Source organism: Lampetra planeri, chromosome 5 (genome assembly GCF_965212315.1).
Source record: "Lampetra planeri chromosome 5, kcLamPlan1.2.h2, whole genome shotgun sequence".
In the NCBI taxonomy this organism is placed as follows: Eukaryota; Metazoa; Chordata; class Hyperoartia; order Petromyzontiformes; family Petromyzontidae; genus Lampetra; species Lampetra planeri.
In genome coordinates this window covers 9590842-9612130 of record NC_136111.1, presented here as the reverse complement: position 1 = coordinate 9612130, position 21289 = coordinate 9590842, and the positions used below count along the sequence as shown (strand labels likewise).

The following is a 21289-nucleotide window of genomic DNA, read 5'->3' as shown; positions in this document are numbered from 1 at the left end:
CAGAGCGCACAACTCTGGGTAGTTATTTGACCTCTGTATATGATCTGATTGCAATTCACCATCCCAGTTGCCCACTGTCGGGAAGCCGCAGTCAGATTTATCCAGACTTTGGGGAATATATTTTATTTACAATTGACAACAGTGCGGCAACTATTGCCAGTTACATTTGCTGGCAAACACTGCCCTGAATTTATCCAGTGGTGTATCGTGGCCTTGAGGCTCAACGTCTCAAACCATGTTGACGATGGAGACAATGGCGGTGACGCATTCAGTCGCCACCCTCGTTTTCCAGGTTGACTCCCGGGAAAGCGGGGTCGGCGGGGTCGGCGGGGTCGGCGGGGTCGGCGGGGTCGGCGGGGTGGGCGGGGTCGGCGGGGTCGGCGAAGTCGAGATCCCGGCTGCCCCCGAGGGCCCTGTGGAACCGGTGGCGGCGGCGACAACGCCCGGCGGTGCGCGGGAGGCTGGAGATGCCGCCGCGGAGACCTGCGACCCCACGGGACCCAGGCCTAAGCCCAACCGCATCCGCATCTTCAAGGGAGGGTAAGGACGCCGCGTTCAGCACGTCGGCTAGGTTGACTTTGGAACGTGCTTCTTTTACTTGACAACTCATCCGTCATCATGTTCATCGTCATCACATTCATCATCGGCCATGGTCAATCGACTGCTGATTGAAGGCCTCCCCCAAGCCACCGCCCTCTCGTACAGTCCTGCGATTTAACAGTCCATTTAGAGACCTGCACACGAGCCGATTCCATTGCTCCACGGTGGGCGTGCGGTCATGCGAGTTCCTTCCTTTGTCGCGTAACGTCAGCGTACGGTACACGCGCCCGTCAGTTGAGGGATGTCCTGGATAAGCCTCATAACGTACTTATAAGGTAACCCATGCCAGCTTCCTTCGAACACTTTACAATCCAATTTTTATTGACATCTCCTCACAGATGGACGCACAATGATTTTACCGATTTACCTTCTGTCATCCCCTCCGCCAATGAGATCGTGTGTGGGGTTATCAGTAGAGCTGGGGCGACTTGTCGATTGCTCGACTTAAAACGATTATCGGCTACTTTTTGTGGTCAATTACTCAGTCACTTTATAAATGGTGGCTGCCCGGACATCTTCCGCGACAAGCACGAAACCCCTCTCAGCCACGTGATGCGCTAATGATTATGTCACCAAGGCCTGCCCACCAACTCCCCTCCAGCAGCAACGCGTGTTATGGATTTCATTTTTACGTCATCCAGTTTGGCTGAGTCATCAAAGCGACAGTCGGGAGAGAATAGCGCAGCTCTGGCGAACAAGTTTTTTTTATCCCAGGACCCCTCTGATTTTCTTCTCTCACGTGTATTCGCCTGTCCGGTCCCCTGACACCACACCCCCCCCCCCCCCATACTCCTCCCCCCTCACCTGCCTTCTCCGGCACCCCACACACCCCACCACTGTAGGTACAAGTCAAACGAGGAGTATGTGTACGTGCGCGGCCGCGGGCGAGGCAAGTACGTGTGCGAGGAGTGCGGCATCCGCTGCAAGAAGCCCAGCATGCTGCGCAAGCACATCCGCACGCACACGGACCTGCGGCCCTACTCCTGCCGCGTCTGCTGTTTCGCCTTCAAGACCAAAGGTACGCAGTACGCAGCAAACAAGCAAACAGGGCCCGGCCGCGGCCTTCTGGTGGCGAGTGCCCGCTGCGACGAATGTGTCCGTGATAATTAAGTGATAATTAAAAATAACAAAAATACAATGTAAATGGAGTGGCAGCCAAAGGAAATAAATTGCCTGAAAGTATTTCCACCGCAGCGATGGGATGATGGTATAATCGGCTCACTTGCAGGTTTACAGGTGGGTTGAGTCGTAATTGAATTTGGGTGAGGCCACGTAGTGATCTGGACAGATTTGTGTCTTGAAACCCCCCTACCCTACTGAAAGAAAAACGTGGTGTATTTTAATTGCTAAATTTGGTTGTGAGGATTGTCCTTCAATGTTCCTGTGAACTGAAACTATAATAAATGCTCGTACATAACGTGACAATGATATTTGCCAATATCGGGTGGAGGAGCGTTACAATATATCAATTTGGCCAGAAGGATTTCGTGGCCCAATCCAAAAAAATCCATTATGAATCATTGTGTAGGCTGCGTAAATCTACGCTTTGAGTGCTCTCGAAGGATTGTTAAATCGCAGGGGTTGGTGGCTGGTGGTCGAGACTAATGATGGAGTGGCAGTCAAAGGAGGGAACACACCAGAGAGGATTTCTGCTGCGTAGATGGAACGATGAAATGAGCTCATTTGCAGGATCTAGATGGATTGTTGCATCGAGTCCTTCATTCAGGTCATGGCTTATCATGACGATGATGATTAGGGCTGGCACCACACTCATGGGGTTGGCACTCGGCCACTTACGTCTCCACGGTGCTGATGTTGGTCTGAGTTGACATCGGTGAGACCCAGACTAAATTCCACATTCCATTTGCCACTGCTGTTGTGCATCAAGATCAGGAATTGAACTTTGCCCGCTGGGGGGTGGTTACACATCGCACTCACTCACCGCACGTGTGTGAGTACGCACGCACGCACGCACGCATGTTATACACACCCTAACCCACAGCATCCGATTTCCAGCCAAACTCCTTTTTAAAAGCCTGCATTCAGTGAGCCCCAAATGCGGTGCATGCCGCGATTCGAATGTTGGCTCGTGCAGGCCGCTCTGCTTTCCGTCAGCCATGCTGCCGCGCGAGCAGCTCCCCCCCCCCCTTCCCCGTGCCACGTTCCACGCTCACACCTGCAACCCTCACCCGGCTGGCACCAGGCCACCCGAGCAAAGCCGTCTCTTCCAACCGCTCGCCAAATCATTTTTTTGACGGCCGCTTTAGCGCCAGGTTCGACGGTTCGATTCCTGCCACCACCTGCGACATTTCCGCAGGCGTTCGCTATTAACGTCGACATCGCAGGACCGCAGATCGTGGTGGATTCCTGTAGCTCAACGGGCCAATGCAAACCTCTCAATCGCATTCATCAATCTTACTAACGAGTCTGCTAGGCAGCATGCTGGTGATTTGCATTGAGTTTAGTTATTTTATGACCAATGGCCAGTGGCTTAATTTCAGCCAGGTCTGTCCAGGTCACCGACCCAGAAAGAGTTTCTGTGCCTGGTGTACACACAACGCACAGTATGTCCCCCTCTCTCTCTCTGGCTGTGGATACTCATCACATGCCACCTGCTGATCTTCCAGTAGCCTGGGAAATATGCATTGAGAAATCAAGCCTTGCTCCATAACATATGACCAAATGACCCGTAATGTGCCCGATCTGGTCAGAGCTCAGAAGCGAATGCAGGTATTGAGCCTGGACAATTCTGGAATGGGCCACCACCGTTTATGACCTGGCTTCTCTGAGACTAAGCTGTGCGCAGCAGAGGGCGGTGTGGCAATATCCATTTTTGTTCTGTGCGTATACGCTCCCACACCTACGCTGCCCACCTTGTCGAAACTACGTTGACCGGCGTGGTGACATTTGGTAAAATAACCCCCACGACCCGCACAGCGGGAGGGGGGGGGGTGGCCCTCATCCAGCAGCGGATTGACACCATCACACAGCAGCCTGCTCCTACACACACACACATGACAGTCTCCCGGGATGGGAGCTGTGCCCACGGAACTGACTGGGCGGCGGACGTTTCGTCCCCTCGGATTGAAGCCTCCGATTCTATTTTGGTCGCGACGAGCGCGGCGAGTCGGATTTACTCTAAAATAATCGCACGGCTGCGAGGCGCCTATTGTGTTTTACGTCTGCAGCCTTAAATATCATCGCTCGTGAGTCAAAGGTTCAAGTGCACAATAGTCCATCGCGTTAAGCAGACACCGCGTTTCAAGTACAGTTCTGTCTCTACGTATATATGTTGAACTTCTTTCGCACCGTACGTAGCCAACCGTGATAATCGTAGGTGCGGGGAAGGACAACTTACTGAACACAAAAACAGCAGTTCTAAAGAAATTAGTTTTCAATCTAGATTCAAATGTGCACAGCTCCAGTGGCTTTCTAATATCGGAAGGAGGAACGTTCCAGACAGCCGCAGACGTGCGTCTAAAAGCACGCGATGCAGTGACCATCTTTGTTCCATGGCTAGCCAAAAGCCTGTGCTGGGTTGCGTGTGTGTATATATAGATACAAGTTGACCGACGGCGCTCAGCAACTCGCTACGCAAGGGCTCATGGAGACAATCCATCTCTGTAAAGAAACCGGTGGTTTTCTACTGAGTTCAGCAGGAATGTTGCTCATCTCCTGTCCACAGCCCTGAGCCAGTGGTGAAAATGACACACTCCAAAGGCTGGGTGCAAAGCCTATCCGGGGCAATCCATAAAACAACTATAACAGTCATCTTTCCAACAAAGCGGCACTTATTTCATTCACCCCAAAGGGGATTATGAGCTGAGTCCCACCCCGACCGGGATTTGAACTTCCAACCTTGCAACGCATGCCGCTCGCTGTACCCCTGAGCCTCCCCAGGCAGACCCGGGGGGGAAAACAAACAGATTTTGATCATCTAAAGCATGCACATGCATTTGCATGCGAGTTCATGCTGTTGTTTGTTTTATCTGGCTGAGTGGCACTTCTGGCAGTTTCCAATTCGCAAAGCATGTTGAAGTAGAACGGGGGGTGGTCGTTCGATTCGGCATTCATCCAACAGATGTACTATCCCCTGCCATAGCAATGCGGATTTGCCACTGCTTGCTGAGGATTGCCAATTGAATGGAGGCGAGTGCTACTCCACCGCTCGTTATAGCAGAGAGACAATTCGAGTTTGGCTTTCATGTATATTGAATTTTCTTGTCGCATTGGCGGCGTTTCTAGTGCCTGACTCTCTCCTCCCTCTCACGTTGGGTCGGTTTTTCTCTTCCCCTCCGGCTGGGAAACCACCAGCACAGAGCGTCACCCTTCCCTCAGCATGTCTCTCTCACGATTAACCAAAACCTGACTTGCCTCCTCTGCAAATAAATCCATACAAAATAATAAGAAGTTAAATTGCTGTCTCGCCAGTGCTAAATGAAGGACTCCCTTTGCGGTGTCACTCATAGGAGTTGCTTGACCATACTTCTCCATGCTGCTCATTGTAAGTTAGTAAAGCCGAGCGTGTAAGCCATCGATGGAAGTGAGCACCACGTCCCCCAATCCTCACTCAAGCGAGCACTGAGACCCATTTGCGTCTTGAGCGTTGGCGAGAAGAGTTATAGGTTGAGTCTCAAAACTTAGAAAAATGAAGTTGGAATTTAAATTCACGTACAGTAAGTTATTATTTTACAGCCCCATGTAAATCCATTGCTGGATGATTTCGGGCTTCCCCATGGCATGTTGGTCGTGGGTGTTGTTTGTCGAGACTTGGCCAGTGCTGGGGGTTGGTAATGACGCAGGGAAGCCCAGGACCAGTTCAGATATCACTCGCCACTGGCCTGGAATTGAACTCGGGTCACCCAGTTGAGAGCGCAGTGTATACAAACCATTGCGCCACCATTCCGCAAACACATGCACTGGGCTAGCAAAAGGAGATGTGTGATAATCCAGAGCATGTCTACTCCTACGACTATAATCCCGCACTGTGGAGTCGGGTTATCTGGAACTGAGTGAGAGTGCAGTGACACAAAGTCCACTCGTGGCAAAGGGGACCTGGGGTATCATGAATAAAGTACATTGCAATGATGCACAAACTCTTCATGAAAAACAAACAATGGGAACAAAAAGACAACTCAGCAATCCTGGGCAACACTTGCAATAATGATGACTGGCACCACCTGGCCACTTAACTTACGGCACGATCTTGACTTAAAGCTTTCGCGACTGCAGGAGTTCATATCCTTTGGGTCTTTCGGTAAAGTCACATGGAACACATTTAATTTTTTTTACAAAAAACTACGACGTTTCGATCGCAACACAAGCAATCGTCATCAGGAGAAAAAAAGAGTGGGAAAGCTGCTGAGGCAGGCTGTTTTAGAGGTTTCAAATGGGTGTAGCCCAAGGGTCATAAACGAAGTGGGCGGGGCTAGTGATGTTAAAGTGAGAAATTTGCATGTAAACAACACAACATATCCCCAGACAGTTTTCCATTACCACTAATACCATTATTGACTTGTTTAGCTTAATTTGGCTGCATTGGGAGTGCCCGGAAAAACCCCGCTGTGCGTGTACGAGGGGGTGAGGCTCAGCACTGCCATCTGCTGGACACACCTCGCAGCCCCACACCTACGACACCTGCTAAGCCCTGGTGGTCACCCATCCTGGCTGGATCTGAGATCTCGTGAGGTTGGGCAAATTCGGGCTCATTTGGTCATAGGCAAGATAGTTGCTTAGATTAAATCTCTCCTTCGAGAATACACGATGTACTTTGGAAATGAGAAATGCTGCAACGTGCAGCTGGGTAACATGCTTCTGGCTGCATATAGATGCCAACTGTCGCCCCAGCATTCTGATGCACGTGTATGGCGTGCGCGAGGAACGACGCTTCGTCTTGTAAGTCGCGTGCACTTAACAGAGACTCGCACGACGGCAAGAACAATTTGCTAACGAGGCCACGTCCGCTTTGTGCCAAAGCCGTTTAACGCCGCGAACCTGCGCTGTTTATCGCAGTCCCCGCAGGTGAGGCTACACAACAGTGTGGGGGGGAAAAAAGGGGGAAACGGCGTGCCATGCCCTTGCACCGTTTCAATTGGCAACGTGCCGTCCGCTCCCCTTAACGACCGCCGAGGAGGGTGTGAAGAAAAACACGGTGTAGGTACGACGAGTTCTTGGCCGCGCCGTTTCGAAATTCCGTCGCAGGTCTTAGAATCGGAGTAAATCATTCATACTTGCTGAACGCCGCATTTGCTGACCGCGGCGCGTGCCAAAACAATCCCGGCGATTGCGCCTCTACCCCCGGCGGTTTATTTCGCAGCAACAAGTGAAGGGTGACGGGCGAGTTGCCGCGTGGCGGACGCGAGGCCAAATTGAAATTGACGATGGCGCACGCCGGCAGCGCATTAATAACAGACGGCATTTATGAATGAAAGCGCCGACGCGACGTTGTAAATAATCGGTCCGTGTTGGCGTGGCGCGCAGGTTTCTGACTTTTAAATCTTCATTTCATGACATCGGTTGCACAATTGGAATGTGTTGTGGAGTGGGGGGGGATATACTTAAACATAAGAAATACAGTCCCGATGCACATGCCAGTACACCATTAATGCATCGCTTCCCGCAGTTTACACATCCACTTGGAGGTGGGATGTGAGCTCGCCACAGAAATATCAGTGACGATGACGTGCGTTTGCTATGCTTGTGAAATTAAAACTAAAACAAAACTACTTTTTATTTTAACAGGTAAGGCCCACTGAGCTATATGGTTCTTTTTCAGAAGCGACCCGGTTGAAAATGATAGCTGAACGAAAGTGGGTTATCATCACGTGGATATTCATGGTAACCAAATAATCTAAACGCATGTTTCTAAATGGGGAGGGAAAAACTGGAGGACCTGGATAAAAATCTACGCGACCACGGGGAGAACATGCAAATATACAACAAGCATCAGGGTCGGGATCGAACCCACGATCTCCTGTATACCAGGCAAGGTATTTAACATCTCGCCACCGTGGCACCTCAGACGGGACTGGCTTTTGGCTCAGCAGACGAGAGAGTCAGAAGAGATGGGTGCTTGCTCGGTCGCCTCCTGTGTGTGCAAAGCACCGTGAGCAATCCCTTACGGAGTCGCGGTGCCTCGTGTGCTTCTCTCGCTTGTGCGACAGGGAATCTCACGAAGCACATGAAGTCCAAAGCTCACAGCAAGAAGTGTCTGGAGGTCGGGGTCAACCCAACCTTGCTGGAGGACCAGCTCGAGGAGGACGATCCAGGTCGGGTTTGTTTCCTGTGCCCGCCGCTCTGTTCAATACGCTATCCCCGCGGTGTTTACGCGAGGCTGGTGGGATGGTGAGATCGGGGAGTGGAGAGCATCGTCGCAGGAGCTTGAGTCAAGAGTGAAAGTGCTGGCACGCATTTACCATCGAACCTCCAAACTCGGAGCCTACGACCGAATCACGTGCACTGCGCCCGATCTCATCAGATTTTGGAAGCGAAGTGGCATTGAGCCTGGATCGTGCTTGGCTGGGATGCCGCGCGACTAAGTTGTCAGCAGAGGGCAGTGTAACAACATCCATTGTTTTACTGTGATTCTGTCTTGTCTACGCTCCCCGCCTTCACCCACCCACACGCACAAGAGCGGTGAAGTATGGCCATATAATCCCCACTACCTGCACGGAATATGGAGACCATCGCCCAGCAGTTGATTGACAAAATGGCTGCATGTGTATTTGTATAAGGGGCAGTCGATACTGTCCTCACTGGAGGGCTGCATGAACAAAACAACATCACTCCCCTTTCCGAGTTATGCTCCACTCCTGGGCTGTGTCGATCGGCCCCGATGCGGGTTTCGGTGATCAATGGTAATTGGTTATCGCTGCGTCCCATCGATTGGTGGGAGACCTTCACAGCAGAGGCCAGGAACGGATTTCGGCTCGTGGCCACGGAACGCCGTAATCTCGCCAGAACCGCCAGAATTACCCAACGCTTGCTTGGCAACTGCACCGAGAATTTGCCTCACAGGGTAAAAGGCGATGACTGCAGTTGGAAATTAAAACGCTTGACTTGCACTCGCGTTTTAAGTGCAGCGCATGGAAAATTAAGTGAGAGAGCTGATCAAATCGATACATTTCGAATTGACTGTTATTTCCATCAATCTGAAGAAACATGGGGCTGCCCTGACATATGATGCACCAGTAGCCAATAAGAATTCAGCGATTGACATTGTCAAATGTTCACATTTGGCACACAGTGAAAATCCTTTTCTCAGATTTTATGTGGGAGGGTTCAAGGGCGGATTTTATAATCCGTGTTTATCAGTGATAAATAACTCCTTTTGTCCATGTGGTAACACGCAGATGAACATGTATATTACAATGCATTTTCCGTCACTCCTGGGGTAACTATTTTCCGCGCTGAGGCTCGGGTCATCGTAAGAATCGTCGCATGGGCTGTAATGTTTTACGAGGATCGATGCAGGGGCACATATAATAGCAACAGCGAATATTAGGCACACGAGTGATTTTCACTGCCCGGAACATTCCCTTCCGCCAGTCTTTCCTTGGCTCGGTGGAACAATTGTCAGCGCGCGGTTACTTAAGTGTAATGGGAGATGTAGAGGCGCAGTGAAGCGCAGTTACTGTGGGGAGGTGGGATCCTGGGGGGAGGAGGGGGAAGAGCCGGTAGACTGTGAAATCACAGAGGCAGTGTGTTCGGCACATTATGTTCTGCGGTGGAGGACGTGTTTCATTTGAATAATTTTATTTAATACGAGTGTGAACTGTTGTCGCGCAGGTTCACAGAATGTATTTTTGGTCTTTTTTTTCCCCCCCCCAATTCTATTCCAGATGTACTCTTGGTGTTATGAATACAACAATCTATTCAGCACATAAGCACGTGTGTTAAAGAGCGTGGATAAATGAGGTAGAATATCAGTAGTAGTTCTTTGATATCTCCTCCTGATATTTAACCTCATCCACACACTATGGGGCACTGCACTTTACGAAAAACCCTGCTACAGGCAGAAACCCAGATTAAAATCCAGGATTTTTCAAAATTGCTGGCTAAGTGTTGTCCGAGTCACTCGGTTACCTCAAGAACTCAAAATTGTAACCACTCTCTCGTCTTGAACCTGAATTCCAACCAGCACACACATTACTACTTAAATTTCACCATTAAATATACATGTAAAAAGCAATACATTTCACCATTAAACATACATGTTTAAAGCAATATTATCTTTCCACTATCATCAGTCATGAGGGTGATCATCATCAACCATGATCTATCCACTGCTGGATGAAGGGCTCACGAAGCCTTTGCCATCACTCACGGTTTTGCAATGCGACAATCCATCTGGCACCTGCACACGAGTTGATTTAATCGCTCCATATCTAGTGGACGTTGGGCGCGTTCTCTCCCTTGGCTGCTACTCAGTCATGTGTCTCGACGACCGGCCATTATCATCTCTTCTCATAACGTGTTGTACCCAAGCCCCTAGTGACTGTTAAAACAAGAGAGTGCCTGGGCTTAGGCAATAAATGCAAACCGTGGAGTGAAAGGCAGCAATCCCCCACGTTCTGTAATGTGTAACAATTGCTCAGTGTGGACGTTTGAGGCCCTCTGCTGGTCCTTGTTAAATATACCCCATAATTCACGTTAAAACCTTTGTGCTCACATTGTTGGAAAATGTTTAGCCAAGCGAAAGCCACCGGTAAGACACCAGTAATGTATTTGCCTAACTGGAGATTTAAATAAAAAAGATTTAGTCTCAAGACTCATATTCAGGAGGGTTATTCGAGGAGTGTTTAGGCCAGATTATGAGCAATTTTACACGTGATAGGAAATCAGAGTGTCTGCAGGTAACCCATGCTTGCGAAGGGAAAGCAATCAGACTACGGTTACCTACTCATGTCCCTGTAGCTAGGAGTCTCACACCTTATAGCTACATATTTGCTCCACCAATCCTGCCTCCGAGTTTCTGGATTGCAGCGTCACCGCCATACCAGGCTATAAGTCAGTCAACTGTTTACGCTATTTGTTGGTATTTTTTCCGTTTCAACTGTGCTATTGTGTCACGTCAGGAGATGAAGGATCATTTCGGAACTGTGTCATATAGCCTACCCTATGTATCCGAAAACAGTCCGCAAAAAAGTTTTTTTCACAGTAATTTCAGTAAAATCCTTCAAGTGGCTTTTTTAGCATTTGCACAGTAGGGGGCGCACTTTCACACCCATTCTCATCAAATATTGTCACATGACGGTCTCACCAATATAATAGTTTTGCTTCTCAGAGTTGGAATTTAACTATATCAAAGGCAAACCTTGAAGTAGTCATCGGCGACCAGGCTGTGACCGTAAACTCACTGCAGTTGGGAATCTTATTTAATCTCGTGGTGGCGAGATGTTAACTACCTCGCCTGATATACATGAGGTCGTGGGTTCGATCCCGATCCCCACCCTGACCTGTGTATTTTTGGAGTTTCCATGTTCCCCCCGTGGTCGTGTGGATTTTTCTCCGGGTATTCCGGTTTTTCCCGCCACATTTAAAATCATACGTTTGGAGTATTTGGTCGCTCTACATTTCCACGTGATTAGCCACTTCGTTGAGCTATAATTTGTGACCAGGTCATTCTTGAAAAAGAGCTATATAGATTAGTGGGCTTTACCTGGTAAATATAAAAAAAATTTGAAGTTAATTTAGTTAATTATTTCTGGATTAGAAGCCAAGTTCCAGCGATACTGGTTCAGATCTCCGACTTCTGAGGCACCCGTCCAACTGCAGTCGGTGGACCTTCAAGTGCGAAGAAGCGGTTTGAAACAGCTCAGTAACGAGTGTGCGCTTGTCACCCTGTGCCCTGCAGATGGTGCTGCTGCTGAGCCAGCGTTAATGAGGGCTTTCACCACCGTGCATGGATGATGCGTCTATTCAGGCTGGACTGGTTTCTGCTGATGAGACGCTGTATGTGGATGTCGGTCCGGAGTTTGTGCTGTATCAGTCCCGCTGATAATATTTGCTCCTACAGCTACGATTAGACCGATGGGTTGTGTCAGAAACGACGTTTACTTTTTTTGCGTGGGAAGACAGATCGATATACGAGTGAGATGACGCGTCTGCGCCTCGGTTTTGTCATCGAATGATAAATTGTTATTGATTCCCACACGGCCATCAATTTGTGCGTGCGAGGATCGACTATTTACAATTTCAGCAAATTATATGCGAGTTATTGAGATGGCCTAGTGTAGCGGTGAGCACGCCGGACTTGCAATCCAAAGGTCGCCGGTTCGAACCCATCTCCCCAGAGCCGGCCCAGCCACTAAGCGACCCTTGCAATTGCAAAGGGCCCCGTGGCCAGCAGAGGGCCCCCTAGAGTCACTGCTAGCTAGTGGGTGAAAAAAATCATACATCAAAGGGGCCTCCAACCAAATTTTGCTTAGGGCCCCCAAAGGTCTAGGGCCGGTTCTGCATCTCCCTGTGCGGCAGGTGAAAGGTGGGGAAAGTTTCTCTATTCCACCTCTTCCGCCACACCTCCGATGAGCACGGTTGGCTCTGTACGATGTGAAAGCAGTTCAACTTACATACGTGGGAGACAGACCAAAACAAACTAATTACCGCCGTTTTACGAGTTATGCTACTTTTGGGGTGAAATCCAACCACAGTGTGGCTCATCAATCACTAGGGCCACTCGCTTCAATCCCTATCACTGGCAAATTGGAGATGAATCGTGGACCAGTGCGTGTGAGCAAATCACGCGGAACGAGCCCGATCTCATCAGATCTCGGAAGCCAAGTGAGAGTCGAACTTGTATAGCCTTGGATAGGTGACCACCACCGAGAGCAGAATGTTCTAGATTGCGGGGTTACGCTGTGGGCACAAGACAGCCATGCAGAAATATGCATTTGCTGTCGTGTGCTTCTATGCTCCCACCTCTGCTCTCCGCCCTTGTCAACCTGCCCTGATCTCGCGTGGTGAAGTATGGTCAATTATCCTCCCCACGACACACACGGCATGGCGCGGCCCTCATCCAGCAGTCTATCTGGCATCATCCTCGTAACCGAAGGCTGATGCCCATGACAGATGCTCTCCAACTTTCGCAAATCTACAGCGCCTCCCATGGAGAACCCATCCCAACCTGCTCACATTTGTCCCACCAACTTGATCCGTTCGTCCAGCAGTAGATTGCCATAAAAAATGGGGCCACGCACACGGACAAGTGGAACAGCCTGGGCTCTCGCACACATAGACACGCATACACGCACACAAACACAATGATAAATTATGTAAGAAGGCACAGGGGGATCCCAAGCACAATATTGTTGATTGACCAAACCCCCCTCAGCGTAAACCCGCCAAAACCCCCCGCGATCGTATTTTCGTTCTTCCTCCCGGTGACCGCTTCGCTAGATAAACAGGCAGATGACCCAGTCGTCGCATTCTGCTCCGATCGCTGTCAAGATTGTGGGCGCGTCGAGGGCACGGGCGCTCTCGCGGGGTCCCATCACACCTGACCCGGCGGCACCCGTGAGCTACGGAGCCGGGGTGCCGAGCGGAAGCGCAGATGGAAGTGAGATTATTTCTCTGAGGTGGGGTGGGGGGTGGGGGGGAGATGGTGGGGGGCAAGCATCTCCGTGGCGACCAAGGGTTAGGCAGGCGCCGCCGTGTGAGTAGGAGCTGTCGCTAAACCCATTTATTAACGCTTGCCAGCTGAGGTTGAAAGCGTGCATGCATTAGCTCTGTCTGCTCGTCACCGCTTGAAAATAACGCAAAACGACTTTTGTGTTGACGGCTGCCCGTCGGATCCCACGTGTCCTCTCGGTCCTCCGAAGATGAACGCCGCCTGTTGGCAACCATTACGTAATCTCAAGCATGACTTTTTGCGAACTTGGTAAACTCGTCAATAAAGTTTATATCTCGAGTACTCGTAATAAATTGCAGCCCCATTCTCAATCCACTGCTGGATTAGAAGGCTTGCCTGTGCCTTGTCAGTCACGGGGATTGTTTAAACGTACTTCGCCACACCGCTCAGAGTAGGTAGACGAAGCTGGGGGGTAGCAGGGGGGGGCGCGGGGACTGTGGGGGGTGGTTCAAAATTGGGTTTGATCGCTCGCCACTGATGGTAGCCGAGCTCGGGTTGCCGGGTCCAGAGCTCAAGTCCACAAGCTGCTGTGCCATTGCTCCATCCTTGAGATCTAGAGTTGAGCGTTAGAATTTTTCAACCGTTTTTTCCTGTTGTTTTTTTCCAAACTATTTTGTTTTGCCTCCTTGATGACGACCGCTTGTGTTGTGTTGTGATCGAAACGTCGTAGTTTTTATTTATTATTTCTTTGTTATTTTCTTTGAACCTGTCTCCGTGACTTATACCGAAAGACCCAAAGAATATGAATTCCTGCAGTCACGAAAGCTTTGAGTCAAGATTTAATATATTTTTTATTATGCTATTGGCATTAATAGCGTCGATAAATTCTCCACCTGCGCTGCTAAAAAGAAACCCTCGTCAGATGGCAATCAAACTCAAATATTCGTACTCCCAGAGTTGACAATTTTTGGTGACTTAGGTGAAAAATTCAATTTTAATCTCATTGGTTTTTGTGCTGTCATTGGTGACCAGGCTGAGATCAGCAACTCACGACACTTGAGACCCCAGTTTAATCACACAGGCAGCTGACTCCCAGACTCGGACCAAGGATATTCATCAGTGCCAACCACCTCGATTGAAAACCAATCTCAAAATATCTGTCTCCCTGCTCAAGATAGCATTGGGTGGTGCTCATCCGTGTTGCCTGCCCTCTGACAGGAATGGAAATTCCCAATTCCTTTCGTGGGGAATCAGTCATTTGATAAGACGATCACTGTCACGGCCCCACTTAGTGCCCAAGACAAACTGATGTGTGGCTAAATTATCCCCACATACACCTTTGTGTGAAAGCCTTCAATGGTCTAGCTCACAACCACGAGGTTTAGGCTGTACTGGCGAGGATTATTATTTTGCGTTTCGATTTAAATTATCCATCAGATGCAATTGAGTTTCTGTGCAAATATCATATCACGTAATATTTTTATGCAGACTTAAGTGACCAAGTTGAGACATCTCCTGCGTTTGAATAATGTCGGGGTTATCGCCAGTGATGCATACTCTCGATCTTAGCAGCAACGCTGATGGTCATTAGTAACCTCCCGTGCCACCCATCCACCTCTCAAGAGAGTTACGTTTATTCATCTGCATTCCAGAAAGCATCAGAGTTACGTCTACTCATCTGCATTCCAGAAAACGTCGGTAAGAGTTTAAATATATACGCTTAACATTTTAAATAAAGTAAAAACTATCAAAGGCCTGTTTTGAACACGGCGTACCCATGTGTACATTTTTGAGATTCGCGAGCGTGCTATGTTGTCGACGTTACGATGTTGATGAAGCCGCTACGGGAAATTCTGAGCGCTGTGTACAAAACAACACGGCGCTCCGCTTTGTAGTCATTACACCTTCAAAAGGGACCGCTCGTTCACTTGAAAGAAAACAAAGAGCCCTCTACCCTGTGACATTACATTTTTTTACTCGGCTAACCAAAAAAAAACACGCCTTGCCAAATGTGGAGGCGACGTAGTGAGTCAAGCATATGTTTTTTTGCACATCTCCACATTGGCTCTGCACCCTTTCCTCCCTGCGAAACACGTGAGTGTGTTTTTACCACGCGCGCAAGCCCGCTCGCACCGCTTCACATTGAAGTAATCGAAATGATTTTCTGTAAATTGTTTTGACGCCGCGCTGTTTTGTCTCGGGAAGGCGGCGCCGAATGCCTCGTTCCATTCACCGCGCGCGAGGAGTTGTGTTTTGAGAAAATGTTTTAATGTCTCCTGCTCTCGTGATGCGCGACGTTGCACAGCCCCAAGACCCGTCGACAATGTGATGACTTCCAGCGTTCGTAAAAACAAAACCGCAAAGTTAAATTAGTCCATTTTCTTTGCTATGTTTTTCCAGTTTCCCAGCTGATTGTAGTTGCTCTTATTGATGCCACGTCGTGTGATGAAGTATTTAGTCTTATATCTCGCTGAGTAGTGCGACCCATGTGTGTCAGATAATTGCCGCAGAAGTGTAAAATATATCCTTCAAGTGCTTATTTTATCCTTTAAAGTAGAGTTTGCGCTTTCCCACACACTATTCTACGAGATTGTTGTACTGTGGATGAACCGATATACATTTTTTTATTCTCAGAGATGTAATTTTGGACCAATTTCTGTAGAAAACCGAATTTATTATCGTGTTGTACACTAATTAGTAACCAGTCTTGAGACCATCAGTTGCTACGCTTGAGAACCCAGTTTAATCACGGGTGGCTGGAACCAGGATTCAAACCCAGGATCTCAGTGGTGCCAGCTCAGTGCCGGCTCAGTGCTCTGACCTCTGAACTGTCTGGCCAGACATTGTCGTAGAAAGCCAAGTTGGGTAAACATTTGTTCAAGTGACTTGCTTAGCATCGTGGGTCCTGAATGTACACGTTCAGGATATCACGTTTGAGGATCATCAGTGCGACACATTAACCGTTCGGCAAAAACTAAATGCACAGCTCTTTTGTCAATCCACTATTGGATGAGAGCCTCCCGGTGCCGTGTCATTTGTGAGGGTTACTTGACTATATATGTATACTTCACCACGCTGGTGAGTGTGGCTTTGGGAAGGTCTCGAACACAGGGAGCATACAATTACAGCACAACAATGGATTCTGGCACACTGCCTTCTGTCATGTGATACTGGGGCCACTCAATCGGTAAATCCCATCCATGGGTGCCCCCTGTCTCAAATTGCGGGCAGCAGGGGACGGTGCAGAAAATATATATTGTTGTACCGTTCTACTACGATCCCACATCTGCCTTCAGTAGCAGGCTGGTTTGCATGTGACCGAGTTGTCCTTGCGTGTGCTCGTACGCACATCGGCCTGTCCTGTAAGCTCCTGCCAGCGAACTTCTGGCACTTCACGTGGCCTCAAAGTGCACCTAGCTTGGCATAAGCTCCACGGTGACATCACTGACACTTGAAGCCACGACGTGGGATTACTAGCGTTGTACTGTATACAAAATAACACGGCGAGTGGCAGTTGTTGTTTTGTGCATTTGCGTGTTGTTTTCGTGTACATCTGTTGAAGGGAGGGAGTGGGCTTCTCGTGGGCAATGTGCACACGAGGGTTTTGTGAGAAGTTATTGGTCGCTGGAGTGGTGAGCACACCAGAGGGAGTAAAACACGTTGAGGGTGTGGTCGAGGTAGACAGGGGTGAGTACTTGGAGGATTGGATTGTAAGCCAGCGTCGGGATCTCTCCTGTGAAGATTTCCTGGCTCGGTTGGGAAGTTGAGATTGTGGTCTGGGATGTGACCTAAAGAACTACATTCTTTGTTTTAATAACTTGTTTTTCTATGTTCTTTATCTTTTGGTACGATTTCTTAATTTATTTATACATTTTTCATTTTGCTTTGTCGTAGGGGTTTCGTTTGCTTCATACGTATGTGTGTGTTGGGCTTCTTTCATGCCGTGCATAACCAACCCCCGCGTATGGGATGTGGTTCTTATGGGATTTGTGGAATGCTGTTGGCATGAATGACACGATATATAATGAAGGTGTTATTGTTATATTATTATCCGAGCACTGGAGCGAAGCGGTCTTATTTACCGTGCGGGTGACTCTTAGAGCCAAACTAAGGTTCCTGGGGAGAAACTAAAGAGCCGTCGATATACACACGTGCTCCCATGCAAGCCAACTCGTGTTCCCATCCTCCCAAACGCACCCACCCCCCATGCAGGAGCCGAGGAGGAGCGGCTGCAGTGCTGGGAGGAGGTGCACCAGTTCTCCGACGTGGAGGAATCGGAGGGGGCAGAAGACGACGACGTTGACAACGAAGACGACGACGAGGAGGAAGACGAGGAGGGAGGAAGCGGCGGCGGCGGCGTCGTCGTCGAGCTCGCGGCGGGCGCGGACGCGGGCGCGGGCGCGGACGCGGCCGCCCGCGCCCTCCGCTCGGCCGGAACGAGCCGCTCCGTTTCCGGAGAGCGGATGGGTCCGGGCGACGAGAGGCTCCGCTCCGCTCCCGCTCGGCGCGGGGAACGGCTCGCGCGTGTGGAATCGGAGGATAGCGTGCGAGCCCACGGGCAGGAGGAGGACGAGGAGGAGGATGAAGACGAGGAGGACGAGGAGGAAGAGGAGGCGACGCGGCGGTTTTCGCATGGCGGGGCGAGCGAGGGCCTGCAGTTCTCGCTGAGGACGTTCGGGGACTTTGGCGGGAGGGCGGCGAGCGTCATCGCGCTCACCCTGCCCACGCGGGCGCCGTCCCGTGGTCCCGAGCTGGGCGCGAGAGACGACACGGAGGAACCCATGGTGAGCGTTGTCTCAATCCCATTCCTGTGCTTTGTGATGGGGCGCCGGAGGTGATGAGATGTTATCTCCCTCGCCTGGTATGCAGGAGGTCATAGATTCGGTCCCGATTCCTGACACCAGGTGTGTATTTGGAATTTTGCGTGTTCTTTCTCTCTCCACTTCGTTTGTGGCCAAAACACAAGCGGTCGTGTTGCGATCGAAACGTCGTAGTTTTTTGTTATATTTTTTTGAACCCATGTACGTGACTTTACCGAAAGACACAAAGAACATTAATTCCTGCAGTCACGAAAGCTTTAAGTCAATATTGCTTTCATTCATCGACTCTTGCAGGTAATGACTCCTGACTGGAACATCAAAGGATTGGAGGAGTTGATGCCACAGCTCCTGGTGACGTCAACGGCAGCAACGGCATCAACCGCGCCTCTGCAGAACTTCCTCAGCCACCTCCCCCTGCACTCGCAGGGCCTGGCCTGGGCCCCGTGCCGCACAGTGTCCGTGGGCGGGATCCACATGGTCCACACAGGTGTGGCGAGGCCCCCTGTTCGCGACGCCGCGTGCGGAATGGGCGGCGAGGCCCCGCAGAGCGGAGTACCCAGCACAGGCCTCCCGCGCGCGCAGCTCGCCGGTGACGAGGAGTCACCGCCGCCGCCGCCGCAGCAAGCCGAGGCGTTCGCGCGGAGCCGCGCGGCGGGGGAGCAGCCGGCGAGCGGTCCCCCCCGTCCTCCTCCACCACCATCACCGGGGGCGGCGACGAGCGTCTTCGCCGGTCTTTGTTCGACGGCGGGATTTCTGCCGGCGCAGTGCACGCCCGAACAGACTCATCAGCATCACGAACCTCATCTACATCATCATCATCTTCGGCATCTTTATCGGCATCAGCAGCAGCAGCAGCAGGATACCGGGATCGCGGCGGAAAACTCGACGGAGCCGTCCCCGAATCAGCACTTAGAAACGTTGCACTACGGCCGTGCGGCATGCACGGAAGAGGAGACGCAATCGGCGGCGAGCGACCAGGCCGGGCCAACCGGCACTTGGGCAGAAGAGAGGCCGGAGCCTGCGGCAGTGGTGGCAGCGACAGTGAACGCGGCGAGCAAGAGCCGTGCCGGCGACGGTGCTGCCGACGCCAGCCGAGATGAAACTCGTGACGTGCGAGAGGAAGGGGCGCCCTGACAGGAGGGGTTATCGTCGTTGCGTTTCTTTTTTAAAAATCTCGTATCGTTATGAAAAATCTCAGCGCCTGGCGCTCTTCTTTCAGCTCGCTTGCACGAAATCGATACTAAGTGGCCGCGTTAAAGTGGTACGTTTTGTTATTTTCGTTCTCCCCAACGAAAGGCATTTATCCTGCAAGAGTCACTTTTTCGTTTTGTCGTCGTTATTGTTGTCGTCGGGAAATATTTGTATCAATGACCAAGTACAATCATGCGTCCGTTGTAAAATATTGTACATACCTTTTTAGGGTGCACAGACCCCAACGGTCTCTCTGCGCATTTCTCGTCAGTGCGGCTTCTCTGCTGCAGGCAGGGCACACAACGTTTAATACAGCAGGAGAAGCAGGAAGTGCACCGCTTTTTGGTAACCGTTTTGGAAATCAAGTTTGGGTCTATATATGAAAAATGCTAAAAAAAAGAAAAGAAAATGTTTTGCATCTTATCTGTGATGTTGCACTGAGATGTATTTTTTTAAAGGCTATAAAACTGTTAATGTATATAAAGCTAACTTACATACTTAAAGTATTTATTGTATTCAGTATTTGTTTTTGTAAACCATGTCTTTGAGCTGTGATTAATGCTTATTTATAAACAATAAGCAAAATGTTTCCTTTAAAAACTAAAATATAATTATATTTGTCTTTGAAGAGCGCGATAAGTGTCCGTGTGTTTATTTCAACAGCACGCTAAACCTGCAGCGATAGTAAAATTATCATTGTTGGTTAGCCCCCCACGTGGTTTGCAGGCACTGCATCCATGTTTACTCTCCGACGATGTCCCAGAGACCTCGGTATCACCTTAGTCTAAGTACTCCGAGATCAAGGCTCTGTTCCTGGGATGATCGGCCTTATTTGCAGTGCAGCTCCCAGGCTGTGGAACGCTTTGCTTTGGTATAAGACCGAGTCGTTAGAGCTATTAAAGCCCATCTTGAAAACTCACCTCATTAAATTCGCCTTCACCCCCGAGTTTTGGCCGTTTACCCTGGTTCCGTTTATTTCCGGAAAACCATAAACGCTGCATTGGGATCTATGGATGAAGTGCCCTTTATCAATGTGAATAATTAATTCCAGACCATTCTTCGCTGCTCTTATCCGTGTGAATGTGGTTGCGGGGGAGCCCAAAGTGGCATAGATACCCCTAACCATTAATGTTAATCATGGACGGGAATTGAACGCGGGTGAACGGGTTCATAGTGCACTGAGCTAACCGCTGCTCGACCACTCTACCAGCACTAATAATGCATTTGATTAGCTCAGGATGCCACGCTGAGCCTTCAGAATACTTTTCAGGAGAATGCTCTGCATTGGGTTGTTTGACCAATTCCATTAATTTTCGATTTAAAGCTTTCGTGACTGCAGGGATTCATCTTCTTGGTTCTTTTGGTAAAGTCACGTAGAAGGGAAGTAATAAAATAATAAAAATAAAACAATAAAATAATTCTCACGACGTTTCGGCCACAATGTAAGCAGCCATCCTCAGGTGAAGAATGAAACACCACCAAGCTTGGAGCGGCCCAGCTTAAATATACCATGAATGTTTAGCACGTGGGAAGAAACCGGAGAGCCCGTACAGGCTAACCATGACACACACAGTCAAATCTCCACACAGATGGCTTCAATCCACAGATATATTCAATCCTTTGAATCATATTTTTGGACTAAACCCATTGCTGTACTATCACCTCCTTGCCACCTCTCAGCCACATGCATGCTTTTGCCTACTGATACAGCTCTGAACCACCTTGCTTGCCCCAGCATACACCCGGATGATGCTGCGTCCATATATGCCTCAAGGTCTCTGAGATCTGAGGATGCGGGTCGCCTCCGCGTTCCCAGGTCCAAGCTTCGGTCGATGGGTGACCCGAGATTTTTCTCAGCATTTCTTTCATTGTGATATTTTTCCAATGAGTTATTTTGATGCTACTTTGTCTTGTGCAGCGCTTTGAGATCATCGATGAAAGGCGCTATTTTGAATGTAACCATTCCAGTATTATTAACACCTGCCACGCTCTGGTGGTCTCCCATGCAAAAGCACTCGCCAAGTTCGATTCCCGCTGAGCTTTCCGTGACCGGATGAGGTCGGGCGTCGTTGGCGGATGATTTGAGCGTGGGATGCGAAAAGCAACGGAA

At 49.8% G+C, this 21289-nt stretch overlaps 1 protein-coding gene across 3 annotated transcripts in view; it reads left to right on the top strand.

The window, feature by feature from the left end:
- The window catches only part of LOC144718824 (transcription factor HIVEP3-like), a 123882-nt gene extending 104070 nt beyond the window's left edge, over window positions 1-19812 (top strand). For all 3 annotated transcript variants that reach the window (XM_078594380.1, XM_078594379.1, XM_078594381.1), the window contains 5 exons: window positions 293-540; window positions 1443-1618; window positions 7764-7868; window positions 17381-17952; window positions 18283-19812. In XM_078594380.1, coding sequence (XP_078450506.1) covers window positions 293-540; window positions 1443-1618; window positions 7764-7868; window positions 17381-17952; window positions 18283-19122 — 1941 coding nt within the window. In that variant the 3' untranslated portion in view covers window positions 19123-19812. The remainder of the gene's footprint in view (window positions 1-292; window positions 541-1442; window positions 1619-7763; window positions 7869-17380; window positions 17953-18282) is intronic.
- Window positions 19813-21289: the final 1477 nt, after the last annotated feature.